The 15120-nt window shown below is 51.4% G+C and overlaps 1 protein-coding gene across 3 annotated transcripts in view; it reads right to left on the bottom strand.

Moving 5' to 3' along the window:
* edrf1 (erythroid differentiation regulatory factor 1) overlaps window positions 1-11711 on the bottom strand; it is a 92672-nt gene extending 80961 nt beyond the window's left edge. The window contains exons 1-2 of one of the 3 annotated variants that reach the window (XM_038773739.1): window positions 11371-11711; window positions 3770-3972 (exon numbers count right to left, since the gene is read on the bottom strand). In XM_038773739.1, coding sequence (XP_038629667.1) covers window positions 3770-3972; window positions 11371-11466 — 299 coding nt within the window. In that variant the 5' untranslated portion in view covers window positions 11467-11711. Of the gene's footprint in view, window positions 1-3769; window positions 3973-11370 lie in introns of those variants that run through there. The other 2 variants (XM_038773740.1, XM_038773741.1) reach the window with 2 other exon arrangements.
* Window positions 11712-15120: the final 3409 nt, after the last annotated feature.

Raw genomic sequence — 15120 nt, 5'->3', positions numbered from 1 at the left:
GGAAAAGACCAGCAGATTGTTAGCGCAGCAACTCAGGAAGAGGGAGGCGGCCAGGGAAATAAGTAGAGTGGTGGATGGGGAGGGGTGCAGAGTGGAGGACCTGGTAGGATTGAATAAGGTATTCCGGGACTTCTATAGCAAGCTGTACACTTCGGAGCCCCCGGCAGAGCCAGAGGAGATTAAAAGGTTTCTGGACGGGTTAACATTCCCAACAGTAGGTGGGGGGCGAGTGGATGGGTTGGGGGCCCTGATTAGAGTGGAGGAGGTATTGGTGGGCCTGAAGGCCATGCAGTCGGGGAAAGCCCCGGGGCCGGATGGATACCCAGTAGAGTTTTACAAGAAGTTCTCTGAGTTAGTGGGACCGGTCTTGCCAAGGGTTTTTAATGAGACAAGGGACAGAGGGACCCTGCCGCCGACCATGTCGCAAGCCACCATATCACTGATATTGAAGCGGGGTAAGGACCCGGAAGCGTGCGGGTCATACAGGCCAATCTCCCTGATCAATGTAGATGCCAAGCTCCTGGCAAAGGTCCTGGCGATTAGAATTGAGGACTGCGTACCGGAGGTGATTGGGGATGACCAAACTGGGTTCGTGAAAGGCAGGCAGCTGTCGGCCAACTTGAGAAGATTACTCAATGTGATCATGATGCCCGCGACGGGCAAGGAGGTGGAGGTAGTGGTGGTCATGGATGCCGAGAAGGCCTTCGACCGGGTGGAGTGGGGCTATCTATGGGAGGTGCTCAGACGGTTTGGGTTCAGGGAGGGACTGGTGAATTGGATCAGACTATTGTATCAGGCCCCAAAGGCCAGCGTCAGGACAAACAGAGAAGTGTCAGAGTATTTTAGACTATACCGCAGGACCAGACAGGGCTGCCCACTCTCCCCGTTGCTGATTGCGCTGGCCATAGAGCCGCCGGCGATTGCGCTGAGAGCCGCAAAGGGGATGGTTAGGGGCGGGGTGGAACATAGGGGGCGCGATTCTCCGCACTCCCGACGGTGCGGAGAATAGCGTGGCTCGTAAAATTTTACGGCCACGCTGTTCCGACGCCCTCCCGCTATTCTCCCCCCCCCCACGCCCGACACGAATCGCTGCCGCCGTTTTTTTACGGCCGGCAGCGATTCTCAGCTGTTCGATGGGCCGAGTTCCCAGCCCTTTACGGCTGTTTTTACGAACGGCAAACACACCTGGTCTGGCCGTTCGTAAAAACGGCCGTAAACTCTCGATCTTTAAAACCATGGCACCGATTGGCACGGCCGTGCCAAGGGTGCCATGGGCCCCCGATCGGTGAGCACCGATCGCGGGCAGCGGGCCCGATGCCCGCGCACTCTTTGTCCCTCCGCCGCCCCGCTGTATCACTTCGCGGGGCGGCTGAGGGGCATCCCGGCCTGCGCATGTTTCGCGCAAATGCGCGATGACGTCATCCGCGTATGCGCGGGTTGGAGTCTTCCAATCCGCGCATGCGCGGCTGACGTCTTATGACGCGTCAGCCGGCGCTAACTCTGGCAAGCGGGCTTAACGAAATTCGTTACGCCCGCGATGCCGGAGTTTACGGCGTCGGCATGCTAGCCCTGACCGGGGACCAGAATCGGTTCCCGGTCGGGAAGGGGGGGCGCTGGCGTCAAACCCGCCCGGATTTGACGCCAGCCTTATGATTTCTCCCCCTCTGGGAGAATCGCGCCCAGGGTCTCTCTCTATGCGGACGACCTGCTCCTGTACGTGTCGGACCCATTGGCCGGGATGGAAAGTATACTGGAGACACTGAGGAAGTTCGGCCAGTTCTCAGGGTACAAATTAAATATGGCCAAGAGTGAGATGTTTGTGGTGCAGGCAAGGGGCCAGGAGAACAGACTGAGAGAGCTACCATTTAGGCTGGTTGAGGAAAGTTTCCGGTACTTGGGGATTCAGGTGGCGCGATACTGGGGCAGGCTGGACAAGTTAAATTTGGCCAGGGTGGTGGAACAAATGAAGGGAGAGTTTCGGAGATGGGATGCACTCCCGCTGTCGTTGGCAGGGAGGGTGCAGACTGTAAAGATGACAATCCTCCCTAGATTCCTGTTCATTTTTCAGTGCCTCCCGATCTTTATCCCACAGTCCTTCTTCAAAAGGGTTAACAAGATGATCATGAGCTTTGTCTGGACGGGAAAATCCCCTGGGGTGAAGAAGGCGATGCTTGAGAGGAGCCGCAGTGAGGGAGGGCTGGCGTTGCCGAGTCTGATTAACTATCACTGGGCGGCTAACATCGCCATGATAAGGAAGTGGATGGTGGGTACGGGGTCTATCTGGGAGCGGGTTGAGGCGGCTTCGTGCAGGGGCACCAGCTTGGCAGCCCTGGTCACAGCTCCTCTACCGCTGCCGCCGGCCAGGTACTCCACCAGCCCGGTAGTGGTGGCGACCCTGCGGATATGGGGCCAGTGGAGGAGGCATGTAGGGGAGGTGGGGGTGTCTGTCTGGGCGCCAATCTGCAACAACCATCGGTTTGCCCCCGGGGTATGGATGGGGGGTTTCGAGCATGGTGGCGGGCGAGGGTGGGCGATATGTTCCCGGAGGGGAGCTTTGAGAGTCTGAGGAGCTTGGAGGAGAAATTTGGTCTGGTAAGGGGAAACGATTTCAGGTACCTACAGTTGTGGGACTTTGTCCGTAGACAGGTCCCATCCTTCCTATGCCTCCCGCCAATGGGGATCCAAGACAGAATAGTCTCTAAATGGAAAGGAGGGAAGGGTAGAGTCTCTGATATTTATAAGTTGCTCATGAAGGGGGAAAGGTCCCAGACGGAGGAACTGAAACTCAAATGGGAGGAGGGGCTAGGCGGGGAAATGGAGGACGGGCTGTGGGCAGAAGCCCTGAGTAGGGTAAATTCGATCGCAACATGGGCCAGGCTCGGCCTGATTCAATTTAAGGTCGTTCACCGGGCCCACATGACGGTGGCTCGGATGAGCAAATTCTTTGGGGTAGAGGACAAATGCGCTAGGTGCGCAGGAGGACCAGCGAACCACGTACACATATTTTGGACATGTCCAATGCTTAGGGGGTACTGGGAGAGATTTGCGGAGATCATGTCCCGGGTTCTAAAAACAAGGGTGACGATGGGTCCAGGGGTGGCAATTTTTGGAGTTTCGGAGGACTCGGGAGTCCAGGGTGAGAAAGAGGCCTATGTGTTGGCCTTTGCTTCCCTGATAGCCCGGTGACAAATATTACTGTCATGGAGGGACTCAAAGCACCCGAAGACTGAGTTGTGGCTTTCGGGCATGTCGAGTTTTCTGGGTATGGAAAAAAATTAAGTTCGCCTTGAGGTGATCTGTACAGGGTTCTCCCGAAGGTGGATACCATTCATTGACTTCTTTGCAGGAGAGTGAGCGTCAGCAGGGGGGGGGGTTACAGTAGGAGGGATAAATTGACGGGTAGTGCCGATGGGAGAGGAGCGGGCTTGTGCAGTATGGTACAATTGAAGTATTGATTGTACATGGATGTTTGCACATTTTTGCCTTTTTTGCTTTCTTTTTGTTGATGTCTGTAACTGTTTACAATGCCGAAAAATACCTCTAAAATTGTTTGTTAAAAAAAAATAAGATTATTAATATTATTTGAGTGCTGTGATTAATCTGTTCATATAAAAACATTTCAGTGCTTTGTGAATTTGTGTGGATCGAGCCCATTGGAAACAGTCAAAACCTCATAAATCACAAAAAGGATATACATTAATAAAATGCAAATGAGCATTCATTTTGCAACAGAAATAAACCAAAGGTAAATCATCACTCCATAACTCACCTGGAAAATGGCTTACTCTTTTTGCTCGTTCCAAGAGAGGTTGCACCCAATTGTCCAAGCTGACTAATTCCACGTAACCAATTCGCAGGTGGCAATTTAAGATCCGTTTTCTCTTGAAGCCGTGCATAAGCTGCAGGAGGTGGGGCAGCAGAGTATTTTACTACTGCTGTGCTTTTCACCTCATTGCCACCAAGAATGCTTTCCTATTTTAAAATGAAGCATTTAATGAATAAAAGCAAAACAGCAGTAATAACTGATGACAGCTTTGTTATTCTTTTGGTAAGACGACTTTTTGGAATAAACTGATAAAAACTATTCTACACAATGTGTTTCACTCTCACTAACCACTTAATTATACAGTAGCTTTATGATTATTCTACAATTATGACAGTCTTCCAGACATTTTACTATTGATCACAAATCATGGGCTAAACTGCAAAACTTGAGCAGATAATCCTGGTGGCACTCCAATGTAATACCGAGGGTGACACTAAACTGAGGTCATATCTGCCCTCAGGTGGACTTCATGGCACTATTCAAAGAACAGAAGAATTCTCCTGACAGCTTGGCCAGCATTTATCTCTCAAGCAACACTAGAAAAAATAATTTAGTCAATCATTTGTCTCATTGGTATCGCAAATTGGCTCCCCTGTTTCCTACATTATAACAGTGACTACACTTCAAAGTAATTCATTGACTGTGAATGCTTTAGTGTTTTGAGGTTGTGGAATGTACCATTGGAAATTTTCTTCTTCGTGGAAGCAATTTGAGTTGAGTATTTTAATGTTATAATACTCCAGTTAATTGAATACTGTTTATATATCATTAAAGTGTGAAAATCAAATTTAAACATAACACTGAAATAAAAGCAAAACCTTGCAGATGTTGGATGTAAAATGTGTATTGTATATATTGCCATGACTTGTACACAAGAAGTGACAAGTCAGTAGCATGGGAGTTCGCACTAATGTGGCATTTAAAAGCTGGATATCTTATAGTGGATCTTTTGTCGTTTGTCATCATTCCTATACTAAATGGGCAACTTTAAATGGTGTCAAGAGATGGCACAAGGACTTTGGTGCATCGACAATGAGAACATCACTGACTGGCACGTATACTGCCATGCCGGTCTCTGCAATAATTTGAAGTACAAGCATACTCGCTGTTGAACCTAGCCGGCCAGAGGCAGTCGGAAAATCTGAATCCTTTTCTTCGGGGGGGGCGTTGTTGCTGATGTTGCCAGGATATTGCCATACATATCCTAACCCTAAGTAAAACCACAAGCCAAACAAAAGCTCAAATTTCCATTCGGACTGAAATTGAGAAGAGGAAAGTATTCTGTTGGGAGGGATGAGAGGGAGCATGGTGCATATTCCATCGGATGAAAATGGGAAGATCTACAAGATAAAAAATATTTCTTCCAAATCCTTCTTAACTTAGCACCATATAGCAAAGTAGGCATTGGGAACACTGGCAGAAAGGATGACATTTTCATTGTAAGACCAGAACATTCAAAAGAACAAAAATGCCTACCAATTTAATTTCAATATTTTTTATAATCAAGAGAAAATAATTTTTCCCAAGATGAGCTAAAGCACTTTCAACCAATTCATCAATTTTCAACTGGAAGATGGCTTTGCTGACAATGCAGCATTCCCTCAGGATCACACCTAAATTATGTGCTCAAATGTTGGAACAAACAATTTTCTGACTCAGAGGTTGGAGTGTTACTACTGAATAAAGTTGATTCTTTCTCTAAAAGCTTGAGGGAAGGAAGCTCAAAATGCAGCCCGCAGAAACTTGTAGAAACCTTATTTTCAACAGGGGGTCAGGAAGTCATTATAGAGACAATTTAGAATTGAAATTGACTCTCAAGGTATGGAATCAATATTTTAATACAAACTGTGTGAAGTAAAGCAACTCTAAATGATAAAATCAACAGTGGAAGCTTATGATCAGCTATTAGAGTAACAATAACAAATAACAAAAGCCCGAGACCTCCTCGACATTACCACTCAACACTCGGGCCATCATGCAGAATTCTATCAGATCTGGGTGGATGGGTTGGTTTAACATTTTATAGAAATGGTTGAGACAGCATGATGAATGATGCAAGACACCAGGATATTAATTTCGAAATAATGGCTTCTCAGACCAATAGGCACTAAATTACCTCGTCACTCAAATAGAAATCCAGAGGATCCTACATGTACACTTTATATAAATTAGTATTTGCCACAGATAACTTACATAGATTCAGAAGTATCAGTCTCTCTCATTAATAGTTTGGTTGTCTTTCATTTGGCACTTGGATTCACATTGACCCATACCAATGTAGGCAATAGTGAAGGTACAGAAATAACACTTCCATTTGATCACAACTTCATCATTGTGTGTTTCACACTTTCACTGAAGGGACAGTTCAGATGCGATGAAACTGGATTTAAATTGTTAAGCAGATTTGCTCTGTACTAAGGTGAATCATACAGAGCAACAGATGCAACCAAATTATTTTGGTTCAATTCACTCAACGCTATATTGTGAACATGCCATGTTTTTCCATATCAGTCAGCTGTCTTATTTAACTTAAACAGGAGGTTTTCCCAACAATCTTCATTTCTTAGCTTTTTTTTCAGCAAAAACCCACACATCTTTTCCTTTGACAAAAACTGACTGCATTTGTAGCCATCCTGCTCAACAAAGTCAGTCTGTAATTCTGTCTCCTTCCTGTGTGCACTCTTTCCTGAGTCAGAAGGTTCTGGGCACAAGTCCCAATCCACGATTTCAGCCTAAAATCCAACGCTGACATTCCAGTGCAGATCTGATGGAGGGCTGCGCTGTCAGAAATGCTGGGCGCGATTCTCCACTGCCCACGCCGGTTGGGAGAATAGCGGGAGGGCCTCCCAACATTTTTCACGCCCTCCCGCTATTCTCCACCCCCCTTGCCCGACCCACGTTACGAATCGCCACTCGCCGTTTTTTACGGCGAGCGGCGATTCTCCGCGGCCGATGGGCCGAACCTTTACGCCCGTTTTTTCACGGCAGCAAACACACCTGCTTGCTGCCGTCTTTAAAACGGGCGCTAGATGCCCGTTTGAAGCATCCAGAGGCCCGTTTGGGGCGGGAGCACCACCGTTGTGCTCGGGAGGGGACAGGCCCGCGATCGGTGCTCACCGATCGTCGGGCCTGCGCCCAAAAAGGACGCACTATTTCCCCTCCACCGCCCGACAAGATCAAGCCGCCACATCTTGTCGGGTGGCGGTGGAGGCATGCGGTTTCCGTCAATGGCGTGATGATGTCACCCGCGCATGCGTGTGTTGGAGCCGGCCACGCGTCATCTTGGTGCGCAGCCTTAACGACGGTCGTTAAGGCCGCAGCGCCGTGATTCCCGGGGTCCCGCTCCTAGCCCCGATTGGGGGGCGGTAGAGAATCGGGTCCCGGGAACGGGAGTGAAGGCTGCCGTGAAACACAGCCAGTTTCACAGCAGCCTTTACGACTCTCCGCATTTGCGGAGAATCTTGCCTGCTGTCTTTCGGATGAGATGCTAAATTGAGACACCTGCCTCTCAGGGGAACAGGGAAAAGATCCCATGGCACTATTTTGAAAAACAAGGACATTATTCCCAGTGTCCTGGCTAACATTTATCTCTCAACCAATATCACAAAAACACTATCTGGTTATTATCACAGTACTGTTCGTGGGACGTTTTAAGCCAGTGGAAGGGGAGCAGGCATAAAAAACAAAAGGGAAGGTCTGTGATAAGGTGGAAGGCAGGGGAGATTAAAGGACAAAAGGTTCCATGGTGCAAATGGCTTGTGGTAATTGATAAAGTAAAGAAAGAAAGTGTCCAGATATATCATGCAATCTTTTGACTTGGGTTCAAAACACAACCTAACAGTTAATGGAATTTAAATTAAATTAATAAATCAGGAATTAAAAAGCTAGCATAAGTAACAGTGACCATGGAACTATCAGATTGATGTACAACACCATTTGGTTTCCTGATGTCCTCCATAGAAGAAAACCTGCCTTCCTCACTTGGTCTGGTCTTGGGCAGCATGGTAGCGCATTGTGGCTTCACAACGCCAGGGTCCCAGGTTCGATTCCCTGCTGGGTCACTGTCTGTGCAGAGTGTGCACGTTCTCCTCGTGTCTGCGTGGGTTTCCTCCGGGTGCTCCGGTTTCCTCCCACAGTCCAAAGACATGCAGGTTAGGTGGTTTGGCCATGCTAAATTGCCCTTAGAATCAAAAAAGTGTTTAGGAGGGGTTATTGGGATAGGGTGGAAGTGAGGGCTTAAGTGGGCCGGTGCAGACTCGATGGGCCGAATGGCCTCCTTCTGCACTGTATGTTCTATGTAATCTATGGTCTGCATGTGAATCCAGACCCAACTAATGTGGTTAACTCTTAACTGCCCTCTCTAGTCTTAAAACTCCATCCCTCTAGCAATGAAGGACAAAATTCCATTTGCCTTCTTAATCACCTGTTGCACCTGTAAACCAACTCATGCACTAGCACACCCAGGTCTCTCTGCACAGCAGCATGTTTTAATATTTTATAATTTAAATATAAATCCCTTTTGCTGTTATTCCTACCAAAATGGATAATCTCACATTTGTCAACATTGTATTTCATCTGCCAGACCCTAGCCCATTCACTTAACCTATCCAAATCCCTCTGCAGACTTCCGGTATGCAGACAGACCCATTAGAAGCAGCGATGCCACACAAAACAAATAAGGGTATCCCCAGTATGAAGATGGGGCTTTGTCTCAATGTGGTAGAGTGGTATAAAGTTACTAGGGAGTTTACCTGGGAGTTGTCAACATCAATTCTGGACCTTGTGAAGTGTCATGGCATTAGGTCAAACATGGTCAATGAAACCTCCTACCTCCATCCCTTAGCTGATGAATCTCCAAGATGAACACGACTTGAAAGAAACAGACTTCTCCATGCAGCAGACTTTAATGCCCATCATCAAGAATGGCTCAGTAGCACCGCTACTCATCGAGCAGGTCATGTTACAATGGACATATTTCCCAAACTGGGCTTGCGTGTCAAGTGGAAAAGAATGCAAAAGAGGGAAACCTCTACTTGACTTCACTCTCGCAAACCCACTTTTCACAGGTAAATCTGTCCATGACAGTATTAGTCGGAATGACTACCACAGTCTCCACCTTCATACAGAGGATATCCTCCTTTGTTTTGTGTGGCACTGCCACCATTCTAAATGGGATAGGTGCAGAACAGTTCAAGTGGCACTTGCATAACAATAATTTACTCAATACCGCTCAATTAGGGTTCTATCGGGGTCATTCAACTCCTGATCTCATAGTTCAAAAACAGACAAGAGCTGAACACAGAGCCAAGGTGAGATCAAGGCTGCATTTGACCAAGTATGGAATCAAGAAGCCCCAGCTTCTTGGGGGCTGGTTTAGCTCACAGGGCTAATCGCTGGCTTTTAAAGCAGACCAAGCAGGCCAGCAGCACGGTTTGATTCCCGTACCAGCCTCCCCGGACAGGCGCCGGAATGTGGCGACTAGGGGCTTTTCACAGTAACTTCATTGAAGCCTACTCGTGACAATAAGACAATTGGGGCAGCAGGGTAGCATGGTGGTTAGCATAAATGCTTCACAGCTCCAGGGTCCCAGGTTCGATTCCCGGCTGGGTTACTGTCTGTGTGGAGTCTGCACGTCCTCCCCCTGTGTGCGTGGGTTTCCTCCGGGTGCTCCGGTTTCCTCCCACAGTCCAAAGATGTGCGGGTTAGGTGGATTGGCCATGCTAAATCCAACCTCTGCCATCTAGAAGGACAAGGGCAGCAGACACATGGTGAATATCACCACGAAGTTCCCCTCCAAGTCACACACCATCCTGATTTGGAACATAACGCCATTCCTTCACTTTTGCTTTGGCAAAATCCTGTACTCCCTCCCGAACAGCACTGTAGGTATACTTGCACCATTTGGACTTCAGTTGATCTGGGCAGCAGTTCACCACCACCTTCCCCAGGAAGGTAGGGATAGGCAACAAATGAGGCCTTGCTGGTGGCATATACATCCCTTGAAAGATTTATTTTAAAAAGTGATGATTGTGTGATTGTGCAAGGGAAAAGGAGACGGCAATGGGGCAAGTAAATAAACAAAGCTGAGTCTAGATGTGGGAGAACTCCAATAGCAGAATCATAAGTGACAGTTGTCATGCCAAGTGCCATCACCTGAAATCTTGCAGCTTAACATCAAATCTGAAAAGCGCCTAACCGAAAGAGGTGCTGTTTCTCAAGTTTACTTTGATTGGAACAGTGCAAAAGGTTGAAGGTACAATGGGAATGAGCTTGTGAATTAAAATCACAAACGATCAAAGCTCAGAGTCATGCTTCCAGGCTGATCCGAGGTGTTACACAAGTGGTCACTGTAGTGGTTTCCACAGGACATCTCACATGGCCAGCCTATGTAGAATACTAATTTAAAAGTAGTTTAGCACCCAGGCCAGTGAGAAGAAAGCACATAAAAAGGGAGGCAAGATCGGCCCGGGGGAGGAGGGAGTCGAGGGGGGACACTGCCCGGGGGATGGCGACGAGGGGGACGCTACCTGGAGGACTGCGACGAGGGGAGGGGCGAAACTGCCCGGTGAACGCTCCCCGAGGGATGAAGACGAGGGGGACGCTGCCCGGGGGACGGCAACGAGGGGGACGCTGCCCGGGGGACGGCGACGAGGGGGACGCTGCCCGGGGGACGGCGACGAGGAGTACCCTGCCCGGGGGGACGCCGACAAGGGGGACGCTGACCGGGGGGACGGCAACGCTGACCCGGGGACGGCGACGAGGGGGACGCTGCCGGGGGGGGGGGGGGGGGGGGGGGGGCGGCGACGCTACCCGGGGGGGGACGATCCCCGGGGGACGACGACGAAGGGGACGCTGCCCGGGGGGACGGCGACAAGGGGGATGCTGCCAGGGGGGACGGCGACGAGGGGGACACTGCCTGGGGGGGACGGCGACGAGGGGGACGCTGCCCGGGGGGGGGGGGGGGGCCGGCAACGCTGCCCAGGGGGACGGCAACGCTGCCCGGGGGGACGGCAACGCTGCCCGGGGGGACGGCAACGCTGCCCGGGGGGATGCTCCCCGGGGGACGACGACAAGGGGGACGCTGGCCGGGGGACAGCGACGAGGGGCCACTGCCCGGGGGACTGCAGGCAATGGGGAGGGAGGCATACGGGGGGGGGGGGGGGGGGGGCAACGACAAGGGGACGACTGTCCGTGGGGGCGGGGGGGGCGACGACAAGGTAGGCCATGGGGCCGGGACGGTCAAGGGGCCAAGGCCCAGGGTGGACAGGGGTCGAATTTACACCTCAAATACTGTAAGGTACAGGTCTGTGGGCCGGGAGCAGGATAGCGCCCTCCGGCTGTCATCATGGGCCGAATGGCCACCTTGTGTGCAGAAAGGTAGACCCGGGGAAGGCGTTGGGTTGCGTTGATGGGGTGGTGGGGAGACCCCACAAATGACCGTGAGGGTCACGGGGAACAACAGCGCTGGAGCCTGAGGGTCAACAAGAGATGCGTCTCAATTTATTAAAAAAGTTAGAGGCACAACAGGAGCTCCTACCACCCACCTGCTTCAAGTCACAAGCTTCCCTGCTGCTCTCCCTATTCTCGGTGGTCCGAGGGGGAGACCCGCTGCCTTCCGCAGCACACTCGCTGCCTTCCATCGTCACTCGGGGGGGACGGGGCAAAAACCTCAAACTCTTCCTGATCCGGAACGTTCTGGAAACATACTGGGAAGACAAAAACGCGTGGGTGGAGATGTTCGGCGGCAGGGGGCGGGCCGGTTAGTGCGGGAGCTTCCCCTCTCTGTGCCGGGCTGAGCAGGAGTAACGGTCACTTCCCGCCCTGCTCCTGGGCCTGGCCCGGCCCACCTTCTTGGCATCGGGACTGTCACCAGAAACTTCTGCCGCACGAGCCGCTTCCCGGAAGTCGGACAGCTTACTTCCGGCGTGGCTCGGCGTTCCGTCAGTAACGGTCGGTGGCCACTCGGGGAGGAGGAGCAGTCGGGCAGCTCGGCTCGGCTCAAGGTGCTCACATCAAATGTCAACGACTTTACAGCTTTTTAAAAAGGTTCCGCACCTTCTGTCTCCTTGCAGAGCCGCGCGTCCTGAATGGAGGGAGACACCCACACCGAGGAGCTGAGAGTAGGTTTCCCCCCTCAACCTATACCGGGAAGAGAGAAAAGATTTGCATTTATATAGCAACTTCCATAACCTCAGGAGGTTATTTGCGCCTTACTTTTTTTTTACATGAAGGGATAGTGGAAGCACATTCAATAGTAACTTTCAAAAGTAAATCGGATGCGAAAGCATTGTAGGGCTATAAGACCATGAGACTGGAAGCAGAAGTAGGCCATCCGGCCCATCCAATCTGCTCCTGCCTGATGTGACCATAGAACAGTACAGCACAGAACAGGCCCTTCGGCCCTCGATGTTGTGCCGAGCAATGATCACCCTACTCAAGCCTAACGTATCCACCCTATACCAGTAACCCCCCCCCATTAACCTTACTTTTTAGGACCATCAATTCACTCGAAGACTCCTGTCGAAGTAAACAGTGGTTTTAATCAACTTACAACTTTGCCTGCCTGCGACAGGTACAATATTGAAGGCGGTCCCGCAGGTCTGCTGTTCTTATACTTCCTCTAAAGTATCCCTCTGTGGGTGAAGCCACACAATGGCCCACAGATGGAGCCCACAGGGCTAATAACATATTATAACGTAATACAGTATACTGGTGAATTAACAGTATTTATGCATTCACCACATTCACCCCCTGTAAAAAAATTAGGTCCGGCGGGGGTGACGGGTTCACAAATTCAGTCGGTCCGGCGCCCGGATCGTACGTTGCGACCACCGAAGCACTGGTGTGGAAATGGGTCTGGTGCGGACCCAGGGGTGGACTCCGGAAGTGGCTCTTCCGGAGCTTCATTCCTGTGGACTGGTGTGCCGGGTGGAAGGGAGCACGGGAACCAAATAGGTGTGGGGGCGTTGGACATGGGAGGTTGGGCGGGGTATAGTGTGGGGGATACAGTAGTGGTAGTGGTGGAGGAGCCTGCGGGCGTCAGGTCTCAGAGGGAGACGGTATCCTGCCGGCCATCGGGGTGTTCGACGTATGCATAGTGTGGGTTTGAGTGCAGGAGCTGGACCCTCTCTACCAGGGGGTCCGTCTTATGGGTCCGAACGTGTTTCCGGAGGAGGACAGGACCCGGTGTCATCGGCCAGGACAGAAGCGAGGCCCCTGTGGTAGTTCCCCCAGGGAAGACAAACAAGCGGTCATGAGGAGTCTGGTTTGTGGTCGTGCAAAGGAACATAGAACAGTACAGCACAGAACAGGCCCCTCGGCCCTCAATGTTGTGCCGAGCAATGATAACCCCACTCAAACCCACGAATCCACCCTATACCCGCAACCCAACAACCCCCCCTTAACCTTACTTTTTAGGACAGTACGGGCAATTTAGCATGGCCAATCCACCTAACCCGCACATCTTTGGACTGTGGGAGGAAACCGGAGCACCCGGAGGAAACCCACGCACACACGGGGAGGACGTGCAGACTCCGCACAGACAGTGACCCAGCCGGGAATCGAACCTGGGACCCTGGAGCTGTGAAGCATTTATGCTAACCACCATGCTACCGTGCTGCCCAATTAGGATGCCTATTAGGAGGGACCTAATAGCATGGAGCGCATCGGGGAGGACCTCCTGCCAGTGGGAAACCGTGAGATTCCTGGACTGTAGGGTCAGTAGGACGGTCTTCCAGACCGTCGTGTTCTCCCTCTCGACCTGCCAGTTTCCCCTGGGGTTGTAACTGGTAGTCCTGCTTGAGGCGATGCCCTTACTGAGCACGTACTGACACAGTTTGTCGCTCATGAATGACGAGCCCCTGTCACTGTGGACATAATTGGGGAAACCAAACAGGGTGAAGACACTATGCAGGGCTCTGATAACAGTGGGGGTGGTCATATCGGGGCATGGGATGGGAAACGGGAGAACTCATCTATAATATTGAGAAAATAGGTATTGCGATTATTTGAGGGGAGGGGCCCTTTGAAATCAATACTGAGGCGTTCAAAGGGCCGGGATGCCTTTACCAGGTGGGCCTTATCTGGTCGATAGAAGTGCGGTTTACACTCCGCACAGATTTGGCAGTCCCTAGTTACATCTCTGACCTCCTCGGTGGAGAAGGGCAGGTTGCGGGCCTTGATGTAATGGGCGAGCCGGGTGACCACCGGGTGGCAGAGGTCGTCGTGGATAGCTCGTAGTCGGTCATCTTGCGTGCTGGCGCATGTGCCGCAGGACAGGGCATCTGGGGGCTCGTTGAGCTTCCCAGGACGATATACTATATCGTAATTATAGGTGGAGAGCTCGATCCTCCACCTCAAGATCTTATCATTCTTGATCTTGCCCCGCTGCGTATTATCAAACATGAAGGCAACCGATCGTTGGTCGGTGACGAGGGTAAACCTCCTACCAGTGAGGTAGTGCCTCCAGTGCCGCACAGCTTCCACGATGGCTTGGGCTTCTTTTTCGACCAAGGAGTGTGGAACTTTAGAGGTGGTGAGGGTGCGTGAAAAGAACGCTGCCGGCCTGCCTGCTTGGTAAAGGGTGGCGGCGAGAGCGACCTCTGATGCGTCGCTCTCCACCTGGAAGGGGACAGACTTGTCCACCGCACGCATCCGCCTTGATGCAGTTGAAGGCCTGGCGAGCCTTGACTGCCAGTGGGAAAAGGGTGGCCTTAAATAGTGGCCGGGCTTTGTCCGCAGACTGGGGGACCCACTGGGCGTAATAGGAAAAAAATCCAAGGCACCTCTTGAGGGCCTTGGGACAGTGAGGGAGAGGGAGTTGTAGGAGGAGGCGCATATGGTCAGGGTCGGGCCCCAGGACCCTTTTTCCACGACGTAGCTGAGGATGGCTAGCCTGGTTATGCAGAAAACGCATTTCTCCTTGTTATAAGTGAGGTTAAGTTTTTGGACGGTTTGGAGAAATCGGTGGAGGTTGGCGTTGTGGTCCTGCTGATCATGGCCGCAGATGGTGACGTTGTCCAAGTACGGAAACGTGGCCCGCAGCCCGTACTGATCCACCATTCGGTCCATCGCTCGTTGGAACACCGAAACCCCGTTTGTGACGCCAGAGGGGACCCGGAGGAAGTGAAAAAGGCGGCTGTCTGCCTCAAACGCCGTGTAGTGGTGGTCCTCCGGGCGGATTGGGAGCTGGTGGTATGCAGACTTCAGATCCACTGTGGAGAACACGCGGTAGTGCGCGATCAGATTCACCATGTCTGCAATCCGGGGAAGGGAGTACGCATCAAGTTGCGTAA

The sequence above is a fragment of the Scyliorhinus canicula genome, chromosome 16 (genome assembly GCF_902713615.1).
Source record: "Scyliorhinus canicula chromosome 16, sScyCan1.1, whole genome shotgun sequence".
Taxonomy (NCBI): domain Eukaryota; kingdom Metazoa; phylum Chordata; class Chondrichthyes; order Carcharhiniformes; family Scyliorhinidae; genus Scyliorhinus; species Scyliorhinus canicula.
This window is presented reverse-complemented; position numbering and strand designations above follow the sequence as displayed.